At 36.5% G+C, this 17,061-nt stretch overlaps 1 protein-coding gene across 1 annotated transcript; it reads right to left on the minus strand.

The window, feature by feature from the left end:
• Window positions 1-289: 289 nt before the first annotated feature.
• On the minus strand, window positions 290-15,077 carry Ent3 (equilibrative nucleoside transporter 3). The gene is made up of 7 exons (XM_089241938.1): window positions 14,350-15,077; window positions 14,177-14,251; window positions 9,398-9,642; window positions 7,729-8,014; window positions 5,449-5,636; window positions 3,226-3,466; window positions 290-1,457 (listed from the first exon to the last, which is right to left on the minus strand). Exons 1-7 carry the CDS (start codon window positions 14,834-14,836, stop codon window positions 1,192-1,194), a joined length of 1,788 nt encoding a protein of 595 aa, XP_089098064.1. The 5' UTR covers window positions 14,837-15,077; the 3' UTR covers window positions 290-1,191.
• Window positions 15,078-17,061: the final 1,984 nt, after the last annotated feature.

Genomic DNA, 17,061 nt, shown 5'->3' on the forward strand with positions numbered 1-17,061 from the left:
CTGCCGTATGTAACTGTGCCTTTCCAGCACACTCCCTATACGTTTGAAGTTCCATACGAATAGTAACGTAGGAGTGTGTCTTGTTTTCCAGGTTCAGGTGTATGTGACTGTCCTTTTGTGCTGTAGCGGTCACTGTAACCTATGATTTCTGGTTGTCACCAAGCCTATACAAAATCCCTGGCATTGAATCAATGACGATAGTGCACCCTCAGTTGGTAGAAGGTTGGAAACCCCTATTTGCTGCGGAGACAGAAAGTCTGGACGATCGTTGAAAATTTGAGAGCGAAGTATTCAGAACCTTTTGATATTTGTGTCCTAATGTTCCCCATCAGTTTATTTATCTGTGTGACCCATTGTCTAAGGATTATCATTATGAAACTGTTCAACCACCAAAGACAAATCAGGGTTTCAAATTTCAAGATTTTTATTTATGCCTTTGCACCTTTTTTTTTAATTAAAGCTTCTTAAAGGGTGGAGTTAGATCTTGTTAGAACCCTTGTTTCAAATAGCTCAGTCTTACCAGCTTGTGAAGTGGCTGCAAAGTAAAGATAGTATTACCTAAAACGTCTCAGAACAAGTGGGTAAAAGCTGAGTATGGTAAAAACCAATAAAGGCAAAGGAATTACAAACCAGCAATGAGAATAAAATTTTAATTTAGAGGAATTGCACATCTGAATAATGTTTATTTGGTTGAAACCGAAAGAAGAAATTCAAATTAGGAGAGAGTGAAATTTTTACAGTCTGGTCAGAAAAAATTTGCTCTGGAAATTTGTTATAATCGAAGGATAAATTTTGAAAAGTTGGTTTGTAGAAATTCTGCTGTATAAACAAAATTGCATCTCATCCAGTTACAGTAATTTCTTCTGTCAAAGGGCTTTTGATTCATTAATCAAATGGAGACAGGTGTTCGAGCATTCTTTGCTGAAACTACCAATGTTGAAATGGCTTGTTTTCAATACTGACTGCTATACATTAATTATAAAGAAAACATGACTTGGAAGAAAATTAGTTAAACAATTTAAGTCAAAACAAAAGCAATGTGAAAATTCAGATAACCATTAAAATTGAGGACAAACAACATTAAAAATCCATGCAACTGATAGAATATCTCAATTTTTAGTTCTTTGGAAGTCCAGATTTCTTAGGACGCAACAACTGATGCTAATGTGTTAACATCTATTGTGAAAACTTTTAGACAATTAAGCTTAAGTTTGCATCCAAGTCTTGCATGGGTAGTAAAGAAATATTCCAAAACATCTCAGTTCCAATGGATGTGGTGTTGTATAAAAACGAAGTTATGTTCTCTACTTCAGGTACTGGTGTTGTCAGACTCGTGACGTTGTAGTATGGAACCGAGCAAGGATACAGCAGTGGTGGACCCAGTAGATAATCAATGAAATATGCAACACCAGATCCTGTAGTTAGCCCAATACTGTAGGATAAGGTCATTATGTTTCCTGCAAAATATACAGAAAACATTTTATTGGTTAATTGAAAATAAAACAATAATATAACATTTATATAAAAACTATGAAATAACATTTATATAAAAACTATGAAATAACATTTATATAAAAACTATGAAATAACATTTATATAAAAACTATGAAATAACATTTATATAAAAACTATGAAATAACATTTATATAAAAACTATGAAATAACATTTATATAAAAACTATGAAATAACATTTATATAAAAACTATGAAATAACATTTATATAAAAACTATGAAATAACATTTATATAAAAACTATGAAATAACATTTATATAAAAACTATGAAATAACATTTATATAAAAACTATGAAATAACATTTATATAAAAACTATGAAATAACATTTATATAAAAACTATGAAATAACATTTATATAAAAACTATGAAATAACATTTATATAAAAACTATGAAATAACATTTATATAAAAACTATGAAATAACATTTATATAAAAACTATGAAATAACATTTATATAAAAACTATGAAATAACATTTATATAAAAACTATGAAATAACATTTATATAAAAACTATGAAATAACATTTATATAAAAACTATGAAATAACATAACTATACCAGGAGTCTTCAATGCATAGCCTGTAGGCCATACTTGGCCCTCCGAGTTTTTTGTTGTGGCCTACCGGTCATTTTCAGAAAATGGTTGAAAATGTTAAAAAATTATTAATTCTAGAATTAATGAAAGAATTCTAGAATAAATGAAAAAAATAATTCCAGAATATGTGAAAGAAATAATTTCAGAATTAGTGAAAAAATTACTTTAAATCAATGAAAGAAATAGTTTCTGATAGAAATAATTTCACAATCAATAAAAGAATAACTGCATAATTATTGAAAGAAATTATTTCAAAATATATTGAGAAGGAAAATAATTTCAGAATTACCGAAATAAATGATTAGTCTGAGTGACTATCTAGTGTTGTGTCTGATTTTTCAGTGCTACCATCTATATTTTAGAAGTGAAGTCAATGAAGTGTAATGATTGAATATTTGTACCATTTGTAGACCTGTTGCTCTCTGTGACAAGACTTTTTAAAGGGGCAATCAGCTCCCACTCGCGCCTCGAAGTTAAGAACCACAGAAAACCAGCTTCAGTCAACCACCACTGTGATGCCACTGGGATTCGAACCCAGGACCTCAATGCAAGTCTGCATTGTGGCAGGTGGTGGATCATTGACTGATTTATTTCATATGTACAGTGATATTCTCACTTTACATATAAAATCAAGTTGTTTGTTATTTTCACATAAATTATTAAATTTTCGTACACACCCATTCTTTGGGAATGCTTCAGTATCTCTCTGAGATGTGAAGTGGAGTGTGTCCGATCCTCAAATGTTCAGTGTGGTATTTGGTAGGGCACCCAGACCCACCCATAACAGTATGCTGTAACTGTAGTAAACTGGACATTGCAATCTTGCTAGTAGAGCACTTAGGAAAGTGAGATATGCAACAAATGCCCTAAATCCAAAGCGTGTTAAGCAGTTCGATATAGGTGCCACATTGTGGTAAGAACCAGGGGCCCATCTGTAATTTTTTTGAGAGCTTCTTCATTAACTGTAACAGAGTTGTTACCATTGTCAGATAGAAACTTGTTAGTCGTGCCTGGAACCCACAAACACAGAATCAATTTCAAACAACTAAATTAATACAAACACTCATACACAACTCTTAATTTAATTTATGGTCCAAGTTAAATTTCATGTACCTGTCAACTCCTTTTGCTCATCTGGAACAATAGTTGGCGCCAAAATCATTGGTACAGAGCCAAAAATCCCATTCGAGAGACCCAACAAAAGAGAAAATATCATTGGCCACATTTCACCGGATATGAGAGGATTATTTCTTGGAGCTGCACACATTGCCAATAAGGGCACAAGCAGAATTCGACTGGCAGACATGAACAAAAGCTCTCGTTTTGTCCACAGATATGAAACTGATGCCAAAACCTGAAGCGAATAAAAAAACTTCAAATGAAGTGTAACAAATGATAACTTTCTTTTAAATGACTCTAAGAATGTAATTTTATTAATGAATTACCGATGGATTCTCATATATAAGCTAAGATTCAGGACATCATCAGAATAATTTGATTGAATTTAAAATAAATAAATCAAACATTTTTACTGTGTTATACATGTGTGTGTGTTCATTTGAATAATGATATTGAACAAAATGATGTACAGTAAAACCTCTTTTGCAGATTTTATTTTCAAGTTAGAATTTTTCAATACTTGCTTTATATCCAGTAAAACCTCTCTTTTACTATCACCTGGTGGGACAAAAAAAATTGTCCGTAAAACAGGGGTGACTGTTAATCAGGAGTTCAAAATGCATGCTTTTATTATACAAGGAGAAAATATTATTTGGCTGTAAAAGCGGGGTGACAGCATCTGTAGGATGTCTGTTAAGAGAGGTTTTAATGTGTATATACTTCCCGGAGAATCAAAAGATGAAACTATGGCATAAAAGTTACAGATTTCAGCAAAATGTCTGTTGAAATCTTTTGCATTACCTCTCAAGTGGCTAATTCGATAAAAATGTGATGAAATAAGGCACAATACAGAAATTTGATCAGCTGCAAATATAAATATTTGGTGGTAAAATTGAGCGAAGAACTTTCCTAGACTGTAAGTATTGGTATTTTCCTTTGGGAAAATTGTACAGTGGACGATCAATTTGTTACATGTAAGCGTTGGCACATTTGTAATAGCTAAATAGTCCTAGGGTATTAAAATATGAAGAATTTTTCAAAGCTCAAGTATCCCTGAGTGGGGACCCTTCATGGTAAATATGTGGGGTAAAAAACATAAATCAAAAGATTTATCCTTGGGCCAACGTGTCTATCACTCACCCACATTTCATAATGTAGGGGCGGGAGCATTAGTATCAGATTTTGATATAACATCACCACTAGAGAACAAATAAAAATAACTTAATAACAAGTAAGATCAACATGCTCTTTATACAGAAAGAACAGACGTTTCAATTCAATAACTGGCCTTATAAGTGAAGTGACATTAAAAGCAGTTGACTTTATATTGCATTCTAACTGTACATTGTTTGTGTGTTAAAAAAACAAGTGATTTCTTTTTGTGAAAGCAAAGTAGCAAGCATATTTATTATCTACACAAAAAAAGAACTATCTCTCTAATTGTAATTAATTAATGCAATTAAAATTAAAATTTTAATTAAACATTGGGTTTATGCATAATTCTTGCAAAGGTTTGAAGTTCTTGATTTTTTTCAATAATAAACAAGCATTAAAGTGAAAATAAGCAAGTCGGGTCATGTTGACCTGAACGTTACAACTGTAGTGTAAATGGGAACAGTACAGCAGATTAATACTGTGTGAGATTCTTTGCAAAATTTTGGCATCAAAATACCTAATTTAAATCTTAAGGCTACCAGAAGAGTGTCATATTTTTGTGAATAAAAAAGTATACAAATAACTATTTATACTAATATCTTATTAGTGAAGAATGTCAAGAGAAAACCTAATTTACTCGTTTGATTATTGAATGAGAATATTTCGAAGTAAACTTGATGCATATATAATGTATATTACAGAAATGGACACACATATATATGATACTCGTACAAATGAAATGAATTATAAATAAAGATTATACAAGGTTGTATAATTGTATTGTTTATGCCAAACAATACAGTGATTTTTGACCGTTTCTTTCTTTTTTTTGTCACTCTTTCATGATATGACACTATCTTTTAATAATCATTCATAGAAAAGTATTACATATCCTCATTTTTGCTGTGTGAGGAAAAAAATATAGTATTACATCATTAAAAGAGCAGTAGAACACATGGCAACTGAACCAGCCAGAATTATAGTGCAATTTGATGCATTTTATAGACTTCCATTGTTTATTTTCATGATAGTTTTTTTTAATAGAAGAGCATTTTATTTTACCTTTCCAACAAAATCAAACAAATTGAAAATAGCCATCACGATCACAGGCATCCACGAATGCAGCCTGCAGCTAACTATCTCACTTTCAATCCCAGGAAACAAGCAAAGAGTCACAAAGTAAGCAGAAGATATCGTCAGCATATAGGGCCATATTAGTCTGGTCACAACCAAGCGATTGGATATTCCTCCTGTATGAAAATTGTCAAAACATTCAGTAAGCACCTGTTTTATCAACAAACTTCTTTACTTCATAACTGAAAGCATCTATTTAATATTATATTGCATGCATGTACAATATTCACGAAAATATAATACAGTGGATCCCACTATAGTATTTTTTAAAAAACCATCAAGAAAAAAACGTTGTACGCAGAAAACGCTTTAAATGAGAAATCTTAATGAGAATTAGTTCAGGCTGTGATAACAAAAATAAGTCCTACTACGTGGGGAACATTATAAGCAGGATCGACTTTAGTTGTAATAAAGGGTGGCAAAAAGTCTGTAGAAACTTTAAAAATTAATAAAAACCGGAAAAATAACCGAAATAAAAAATAGTTAGCAGGGTTAGCATCACTGGGTCACTGGAATTTTTTTAAGACAGGGGAAAAAAATAACTCGAAAACAGCCGATAGGTGGCGCTGGTACAAGCAACTTCAGTGGAAATATGCAAATGAGACAATTATAAGAACTTGCTCTCCTAATCCACAATCAGTTCACCATTGTAAACCACGTATGTGGACCTGCTGCACTCTGCCGTTGCTGGATTTGTGACTCGCCTGCAATGTGTTATCCTCTATGGTGGTGGTGGAACACATACTGATGTAATAAACCATTTGAAGGCATTCTGTTTGTTATTTGTGCATTTTTTCTTTAACTTGTGTATGTCAGCGCCACTTATCACTTGTTCTTAGGTTTCTTTTTTTTTTCCTGTCTTAAAAAAATGTCTGTGACCTAGCGATGCTAACCCTGCAAACCGTTTTTTATTTACGTAATTTTTTCGGATTTTTATGAATTCTTAAATTTTTTACAGACTTTTTGCCCACGCTGTATATACTTGTGAATACTAATTAATTCAAAACCAGAATGCATGCATGAATGCATGAATGCAGTCATGAATGCATCAAAGTATGCAGATCCATGAATATCTAAAATATTAGACTTCATCATTTTTAATTGGGTTGCTGTGTTTTTGAAGTATGTGACATCCATGTTTTTATGGGCATCTTCTTATCAGCCACCTCGTTGGGCATTTTGCCTGTTGTGGCGTTGTATTTGTATTTGTATTAGGGCAGGGCTTGTGACGAACTGGAAAAGGTTTTGCAAAAAGAATACTTATTAATGAAATAAAATCATTTCTTGTTATAGTCCCCCCCTCCCCCCATCATTTTATCAAAAATGGAATTATATAAAAAGAAAAGCATATATAGGATATATGGTCATTATATAAAAACTTTTGGACTTATCATGGGGTCATTATAATGGAACAGTCACTTTAGCATATGGTCATTATAAAGAACGTAGACTGTATTATGTTAGTCTGTAAAACATATCAGATGTTTTTCACTCTCATTAAGTGCAGATCCAGGGGGCCTTCCCAAGAGCCAAATAATCACTTCTCTAACATATCACCCTATAAATCTAACTGCCTCTGCATCATTTGCAGCTGAAGATGTCTACCTCTGACTCATTCACAACTGAATATGTCTACCTTTGCTCCACTTACAGCTGAAGATGGCTGCCTAGACTTCATTAGCAACTGAGGATATCTGCCTCAGCTTCATTCACAGCTGAAGATTTCTACCTTTGTTCCATTGGAATTTGAAAATGTCTGCCTCTGCTCCATTTGAAGCTGAAGATGCCTTGCCTCAGTTCTATAAATAAAACACTAGAGACATCTCTAGTATAATGTTAGTTCTATTTGCAGCTGAAGATACCTATATGCCTTGCTTCATTCATAGATGAAGATGTCTGCATTTGCTCAGACGTGGATCTAGAACCAGGGAAGATAGGAACAACCACCCCTCCTAAGAGCTGAATAATATGGGAAAATTTGTCTGTCCTGCAAAATACGGAACAATCAAATGAACTCATGCAGTTCGTCCCTCCCATCGTCCTAGATCTGGGCCTGACTCTTATGACGATGATAGTATTTGTTTGAATGACTTATTTTATACTATCACAATGGAAATTGAAAATGCACTTAAAACTCTATGAAAGTTCCAAATATTGATTGAAAATTTTTGTATCACATTTTTGAAAAAAAAAAGCATATGCACTCACTTTTAATGCCACTCCACCACTGGATATGTTTGGTATAAGATGTACCTCGCATACGTATAATAACATCTTGCACCCTATAAGTTGTTGTGCCTGAAGCAGTAGGTGCCGTGTTGATAGATTCACACGATGTTCTCCAAGGATCATTCTCATCACTGATGTCCTGTTGACTGGTTACAATTTTTTCCGATTCGAATGCAGAGTCTGCTTTTGGTGAAGATGGTGGAGTACGGAGTGACAGTACGCCATACTTGCCTCCTTTTACTTCAGAAGCATCTAGCATATCGACCTGGTGAAATAAAATAGAAACGTATACAGATTGATTTTAAACTCTTGGTACAAAATTCAAGAAGCACATTTCAAATAAGCAGTTTCATGTCATAGAATTTGTGGTCAAATCACAATAGAAAGAGTAGTAGAGGGTACTTTAAAGAGTATAGTAACAGTAGGCTGCTTCACTATAAGCTAGTAGGCCTACAGTAATCTCTCACTTATGCATCAGAGCAAGGGAAGAAGAAAAAAAATGCATAAGTGAAAATCAAGTAAAATGATTTTCACCTAAACATGAAAATCATTTTTCTTGATACTATTAAAGTTAGCTGTAAAAACTATATGAGGAGTTTCTAGTACTTCTAAAACTTTCAGGGAAGATGGTGCAAAAAAATTCAGATATTGCTGAATTTTTTTTTTAATTATCCTCCGCATTGATCTCTTCATCATTGTCATAAGCATTTCAAATGTAATGTGTTGTAGTTCTCCGAACTCCGTTATCATCAAACTTTTATTTGTTCATTTTGAATGAAACCAACAACTGCTTTTAACTACCTTTTTTAAGTATGGGAAATGTAACAAAGCAAATGCAGACAGGAATGAGTAGTCAAACATGAAATGCAATCTCTTGCCAAAACAAAAATGTGCCAGCTTTCTAAAACACTTGCTATTAGTTGCAAGTTCTTAACCCTATGACTAAGATCACAGTGTTTATAAAAACAATACTCAAAACCATATTTAGAAAAACAAACAGCAAAGAAGAATTATTTTGAAAATTGAGAGCTAAAGGAAGAAGAGGGCATGATTTTTTGGGGGTGGGGAGATTAAGAAATTCAGAGCATCTCATAGGGTTGGCAAAATTAGTAGTGCCCAGGATGGCGAGAGCTTGAAGTCTATCTCTGCTGAGAAGGTCTCCGGGGCAACCACCCTTCAATGAAAATTCATCTAAAAAATTACCAAGTTCTGCACGAATCATACAGGCTGAGAGATATGATTGTTTCACAAATAAAAAATCAAAATTTTGCAAAAAAAATTGAAATCAGAAATATTCCATATTTATTTGCAAAAAAACCTTCAAATGAAAAATTTTGCATTTTCAAAATTTTGAACATTTACGGTTACTTTGAATGGCCAAATGGTCATTCAATTTTTTTGGTAAAAAAAAAACATCATTCATCACTGAACGTCAATGTGCAACACTGAACGTCAAGAAACAGATGCAAAAATAACTAAGTAAATTCTTGAATAGTCACATTATACTGCTCAAACTGAGAAACATGCATCATCTATTTTTGATACCAATATAAATGACAATTTATGAAAAAGCAAAAGTACATATTATTTTCATGTAATATATTTACAAGATCACAAATCGCACAATCAGGCAATTATGAAAACTTACCAGTCCAACATCTTCAGTAGGCTCCAGAATGATGCGTTTCTGAGAATCATCATTTTCATTAGCTGCCATGCAGGAATCGATGTAGAAATTGATGAATTCAGTTCTACGTAGGATACAGTGAATCACAAAGCAGAAAAGAACAATCGCAATTGATATGCAAAAAAACAAGATCGTGTTCACTTTCTCGTCCTCTAGTAATAGCTTTGTGAGGATGCGATTGGTAGATACGAGTAGACCAGCGGCACCTGAGGAAAAACACATAGAGATTTAAACACATTTGTATCGTCATTTACATTTACACTTAGAACAGATGTATCAAAATGTTAGAAATATGTGAATGGATTCAAAATATTTTTCTTAAAAAAGATGTGAATCCTAATATATTATTACAAAATATTCAAATACAAGAAAGATTCGACAAATATTAAAATTTTTTTTGGAAGGAAGGAGGATGTCACTCTGTACCTCATCTCACTTAGAGCGTTAAACCCTCACCTGGCAAAGCGATCTCCTTAAAGAAAAGTCTATAAACCTCTAAATTTTTTGTGAAACTTTTTTTTTGTATTCCAGACATGAAAGAAAGTGTTTCAATAAAGCTTTACTTCCTTTTCAAGAGGCTGTTATAGAAGAGTTCAGCAAGGCAAGGGTGTAACAAATGAAGGGTCCAGGGGTAAAACCACTTTACAATGAAAATTAGATTTTGAGAAAAATGAATTTGAATGTTTTCAAACTTGTAAATGTATGAACGGTTTATCAAATAACTTAAGACCAGTGCCGTCTTAAGGCATGGACCAACCCAGGCACAGCCTGGGGGCCTCAAGAGAAAAGGGGCCTCACAAAAATGGGATCTGGTTGAGATTTTCAAAAATTTGCCTGGCAGTGCCTCAGAAAAATCATTTGGCCCGGGGGCCCCATGATATTCTTAAGACGGCCCTGCTTAAGACAAATTTTATTTATGCAGTAAAATTATTCATTTTTTAAATAAAAGTGTAGTAAAAAACATGTTTTAAAAATCCAATGAAACCAGAAACATTCACAGAAAAAAAAAGGATGGGGCGGGGAATTGCTATAATGTTATTCTTCTCTGGCGATCTCAGCGTCCATGGGGGTTATCTAAGTATTCAACATTGCTTTCTACAGCTGTTATAGCTTTTTCTATAATTCTCATGTCATAAATGTATTACGGTGAAGGTCTTTAAGCCTTCGGAACTTTGATGAGTAGTCTCTGATATATGATGGGTTAATGATATACACACTTGGTGGCAATAGATTTCTTCCTCATGGATTTTTCAGTTTGTTTTTTTTAAGCCTCATTAGTGAAGACACATATTGACCAAAAAACAAAGAATTGTGGTAGATGAAATCAGGTCCTGAATTTAAAACTTGAAGCATTCAAACTAGTTTCATAGGAATAGGGCATTTCGTTATAAAGAATGATGCCAAGCGGTCACCTCAATTTTGAAATGCAAATTCTCACTGTCGCAGTCAATTACACCAAAAAAGAATGGGTTTGATCTGCAAGACCTCAACACTTCCCTTCAGTAATCTGGTGTTTCAGTGTGAGATTTTTGATTGACAAGACTCATGTTTCGGTCACACTCTATGTAAGAATGACCCCTCATAGGAAAAGTCACTTTTATGGTGTCAAAACGCTGCTTTCCCATAATTAAAGAGAGAAAGAACCTAATGACAATAAAACTGTTACTTTGTCTTGACAGTCTGTGAATTCATTGAATCCCTGTACAATTCTTGTATGTTCAGCTTCATGAACAGTTTTGAAACATTTCAACGTATTGCACAAGCAGTCAGGCCAAGTTTGTGGGTTGTCGAATGTAAAACTTTCATTACTTATCTAACCCTACCTGTTTTCTTTCATTTCTTCATTGATTTATCTTGCTGGTCTTTGGGACCACGGGAAGAGAACAAAACCTGGTTTTTTTAGTAGAAAGCCACAAACCACTGTTTACCGAACAAAATGTCTATGGCCATACGTCCCTATATTAAAGAAACTCATGCATTTATTTGTTGTTTATCCTTCATTTTACCATTTCAAGTCCAGGATTATTTAGCAATTCTTAATTATGCCAGATGACTTGATCCACATTACTGCTCTTATTGATGAGTCATCATCAGGGCCGTAGTGTGCCTTCTCTGGGCTTTTTCCCAGAGGTCCCAAACTTTTCCCTTGAGGGCCTTCTTGAAAAGCTTATTATTAGGCAAAGCAAACGTAAACTTTTGTGGGGGGCCCAGGGGGAGTGCCCCAGTGACCCCAGCTTAGTTATGGTCCTGGTCATCATCATCCCCAAAACAGAATATGCGAAAAACTGTGATGTACATTTAAGAACAAATGTGTACAGAGATAGACTCGGAAGTCTGAGGGGCACGGTCATTATTTCTGGGGGCATGATGATGATGATGATGATGTCAATTCATATATGCATATATACATTAGATCAGTCAACTACACCTTTGAGGCTGGGTGGCAATGCCCCCCATGCCCCCCCCCCCCCCGCATATCTCTACCCACGGTACTATTATGGAAATTTTTACAGCAGAACATTTCCAGTCAGCCAAGGGCTTGTTGCATAACAATGCAAAACATTATGCTGGGGTGGGGGGGGGGGGGCATAATTGCCATGGGCCCCCTAACAACCTGCTGCAGGGGTCCACTAGGGTAAGACCTTTAGCATTCTCCTGTATAGGGAATTTATAAGGTAAAAAAATTGACCAGAATAATCTAGGGTAAAAGCCCTATAAGCCCTTCCCTTGTGAAAGCCATGAGGATCACTTACACTTATCCTTTATATCAGTGATTTTCAACGTGAGTGTTAACGCCCCCCCCCCCCCGGGGCAATAGAATGTTCCAGGGGGGCGGTAAAAGCTACAGGTGTAACATAGAATCCTATGGGTTAGATACAGGGGTGGATCTACAACTTGCTGTTGAGGAAGAGGGGATTCTACAAATCATTAAAAAAATTATCTCAGCATTAAGTGTAACCACATGTCCCGCATTTTATCCTGGATTTTCTGTGACAGTCCGTCGCTCCATCCAGACTTTTAAGAAAAATGCCCCATTTTACCCATTTTTTCATCGAATTTTTCTTGAATTTGTTGGTGCAATATTATCATATAGAAATTTTGAAAATTTCATGAATTATAACATTTTGCTTGGGGGGGGGGAGTGATCATCCAGATCATCCCCCCACCTCAAAAGTGTGATACATGAATTTTTACTACTGGAAATTTGTAAAATTTCTGTGTCTGACACAATCCTAAGCTGCCATCCCTAACAACCTACCACCCGCATGCACTGTACCCCTTGCACCATTGTTTAAGCTTCCCTGAATGTAGAATAGGAGTTGAAGCATGATAGTGGATCTTGATGTTTGGTCCTTAGCATGGATCAAACTTCTGTTGTATTTAGCATGCTGGGGTATGGTGGCTGTAGATCAGAGGTCTTCAACCTTTTTCCAGTAGCGAGCACTGCCCGTATCCATCATCAAAGAAAGAGCACCCTTACGGCAAGTTTTACACTTGAATGCATGAAAAGACAATTTCAATCCTTAAATGTAACTAATACAAAGTGTTTAAATGAAACGTTGATCAAATGCTCACGAGCACTGAAATTGTACATTAGCATCAAGCCCCAAAGCAGAATGTGCCAAAATCTGCGACGGATGTCGCAGAACAATTACTTCTGCTACTGCAGAACAATTTGGAAGAATTTTAAGAAAAAGTGCAAAAAAACACTATTACATGTTTGGGGATTTTTACCGCAGAGCATTTCCAGTCAGCTGAAGGCTCGTCGCAGAACAGTGCTAAACATTCTGCTTTGGGGGCATCAAGCACTCTGGGTACTTCGGGGAGCACCACGATGCTCGCGAGCAACAGGTTGAAGATGCCTGCTGTAGATAATACCAGTTACTGGAAGTGACTGTCCAACACCCGTGGTAAAACCATTGTTTTAAATGATTCATTACGAGCTATGGATGGATCGCATTGAGCCTTACTTTTTAAACACATATAAAAAAAATCAGTTACACTTTGCATAACCTGCATGTTTTCATGACTTGATGAGGCCTCGCAAGGACCTATTTCAGTGGAAACCACAACTTGAATTTGCATTTCTTCTGTCCGCAGCCAGGCGCAAGCAGTTCACACCTTGGCAATTTGAGATGTGATGATCATGCCACACTGGTGTACAGTACATGGGCATCCTTTAATGCAGTAAAGATTGTCCCTAACCAGTAAAATCTGGAAAATACCATGATCACAATAGAGTTTCGTGGCAAATCAAGGCAATTTAATGCCTGCAGTTGGTAGAAGATTGGTAACCCTTTTCACATAGGCGGAGATGGATTGAACATCTGGGGAGGAGCACGGCCATTATTGCTGGGGGAGGGGGGGGCAAGATGTTGATGATGTCAATTCATATATACACATATACAGTTGATCAGTCAACTCCGCCTTTGCAATGCCCCGTATCTCCGCCCCTATGCCTTTTCACTACAGCAACAGTCAGTCTGTGCATTTGTTCTTATACTATTGAGTGAAATCTTGAGAAGAATAGACTGTAGCCGACAAACCATTCAGCACATACTTAGCAGCGAGAACACACATTTTTGGGGAGTAGTACATATATGTATTTCAATTGTGCAACCAGGGACGAGTACAAAAAAAATTATAAATGCAAATTTATACCTGTGATAGCATGGCACTGGTCAAGGCATGATTTCACAGAACCATATTATTAATTGAAAAGTATGAACAGAAACTTACTTTCACCGGTCATTACCGCTTGAGTATATCGAGACGGAAGCATGCTTGTGTAGCCATAAAAACTGGACTGCTGAACTGAAATCGAAAACATTAATAATCATGCAAAGGAATAAATAAATGACACACAGCATCATCATATTAATGAGCCACAATTAACGCGCTCAATGACTCACCAGTGCATCCGAACGCCACAACAGCAACAGCCACCAGGTTGATATAATAACCACTGTCACCGTCAAACACTTCGAACCACATCTCAAAGGCCACGACAAACAACAAGGTGAACAAAGCGACAAGATAACCGAATATTATCCTGACATTGAGAGAGACGAGCTCGATGAACAAGTTATTAATGATAACTGCCACAAACGCAACGAGGATATAGATGAGGCTCATGTCAAAGACAATGGTAGTCCCCGGGTACTTGGACTGGAAATAATCGACAGCTATGATGAAGCTGTTGTAGGGCAACAGGAAACCTACCCCAGCGAATAGTAGGGCTACATATATGCAGTGGCACGTATCACCAGGTGGCCGCGAATGACCGCCTCCCCCTCCTCCTCCTCCCCCCAAGCTCAAGTTGCGGCGAAGGTACCGGAGGTTCGGCTTGGATCGAGAGGATCCTAACTGTACGTATCCCCTACTCAAATTCTCATCCATGTTTAATATTAGGATCTGATCAATCAATCAATCAAGTCATAGTTAGAGTAAATATCTTTGGAGGAGATTGGCGAGTGTAAGGGGGAGAAGAAACTGCCATAATTTCACATGATTACCAACATCGGAGAGTCATTTATCGCCAAATATTCACATGGAAATCATCGAGATGCTTTAATCTGTGACATGAACAATATGGAGAGGGGAAACCCGGTGAGAAATTAGCTGTAAACAAAAGACAGCTGATCGATAATCCACAACTGGCCCTTCTTTCTCAATTATACAGGACTTTGAGCTGTTATGACCATCTCCTGATGGTTGAGTAGAGCACAAGTTCCCAAATGGGGGTGTGCGTGTGCCCTTAGAGAAGAAATAAAGTTTATATATATTATATTTATTCATTATGTCATATTATATTTCTTCTCGATGGGTGTGCCAGGACCTCCAGGGATCCAAGGCCGCTTTACTGGGGGAGGGGTCCACGGATCAATTTTAGAATTAAGGGGATAAATTAATGCGAAGATGAAGAAATAATAATTTTAATAAATCACTTAAAAATTAAAAAGAAACATTTTAGTTAAATTTACACGCAAAAGCACGATGAGTGAATGGACGCCAAGGCTCACCAAACTTGTCCCGTTACCGAGATCTCTTCCAGCCCAGCCGCAGCTTCATGGCAGAGTCTGAAACAAAGTGTCTATCGAAATTAATAATACGCTTTGGTCTGTACCTAACAGCCAGATTGGGTATAACCACTGAGCTATAAGTAAAGAGCTTTACTTATAGCTCAGTGGGCATAACTAGTGTTGTGTCTGATTGTTTAGTGCTGCCATCAATATTTCAAATTGTGAGGGCAGTGTATGCTGATCTCGAATTTTTTTTCCTTTTTTTTTTGCATAAAACAAATACTGTACGTACATTTTAACATATTTACAGGCCGAATTCAGATTATTTTTCATTATTTTTACCCTTCTGATCTGAAAAATTTGACCTGGAGGCGTACCAGAGATCCCAGCCTAGGAGCCATGCTGCAGGATATGGGATCCATGGTTTTTATAAATTCATTACATATTAATGAATATCCGGTAAAAAAATCTGACACAGCGGCCCTGCTTCTGGAGGGTGGAGGGGGGCCTGATGCACCAATATGCGTTAAGAACAGGGGTGACTCGAGAAGACATCTGCACTTGTGCGGAACCTACTTTTGGTGTCCCCTGCAAACGTTTTTTTTTTTTTTTTTTGACAAAGCTTCTCACTTTTTCAACTCGAATTTCCCAATCCTCTTAGAGCAGTGCCCTAGTGCGGATCCAGGCGAGGAGCGATCGCCCCTCACAAGAGTCGAATAATATGGGGGAACTTTGTCTGTCCCGTGAAATACGGATGATCCAATGCACCTACACAGGAAGTCGCTTCTCCGACACATCGCCCTGGATCCGAAAAATTCTTTATCGAGGGACCAGTAAAAAATCTGGCCTCTAAGGCCCCAACAAAGATCCCAGTCTAGCGACCCCTGCTGCGGGACGTGGGTGCGCGATAAATGCATCCAGTCTTCCCGCTAGGCCGGTACGTCCTACAGATGTGAGTCCCGTGTATACCGGGTGACTCGAAACATTACTAAGTCCACCAATAGCAGTTTTTTTTTTTGTCTTGTATCATTTGTAGCTAATTCACAATGGCACTAACAATTTTAAGGGAATTAAAATGAATTTAATGCTCTAGAATACTTTAGCCGGGTGTTCCTAGGAGCAGGTTTCTAAAGCACGTGCAGCGTGAAAACGTTGATTGGTCAGAAAAAAAAACCCTGAATTTGAAGTTTTTAACCAATCAGCGTTTTCACGCTGCACGCGGCACAGAAATTCTACTCCTAGGAAAACCCGGCTTTAGACATTCATTGTGCCTATTCAATTGCCTTATGTGGTGCTGACGAAGCTCAGGAATAAAAAACTAAATTCTTCATTCAGCTTTGCTCCTTATAAAAGCTTATAAACTGACCTGAAAGATTAAACTTCCAGTTCAGTAATTTTTTCAAAACCCAAGGACAGGGCCGTCTTAAGAGTATCATGGGCCCCCGGGCCAAATGGTTTTTCGGAGGCCCTACCTGGTAAATCCTAAAACATTTCAAACGGATCTCATTTTTGCGAGGTCCTGTTCTCTTGAGGGCCCCGGGCCGTGCCCGGGTGGGCACATGCGTTAAGACGGCACTGCCCAAGGAGACATCCAAAACAAAG

Source organism: Pholcus phalangioides, unplaced genomic scaffold, assembly GCF_987345545.1.
Source record: "Pholcus phalangioides strain wild (caught in Gottingen) unplaced genomic scaffold, Ppha-v1.0 ptg000014l_1, whole genome shotgun sequence".
Classification (NCBI taxonomy): domain Eukaryota; kingdom Metazoa; phylum Arthropoda; class Arachnida; order Araneae; family Pholcidae; genus Pholcus; species Pholcus phalangioides.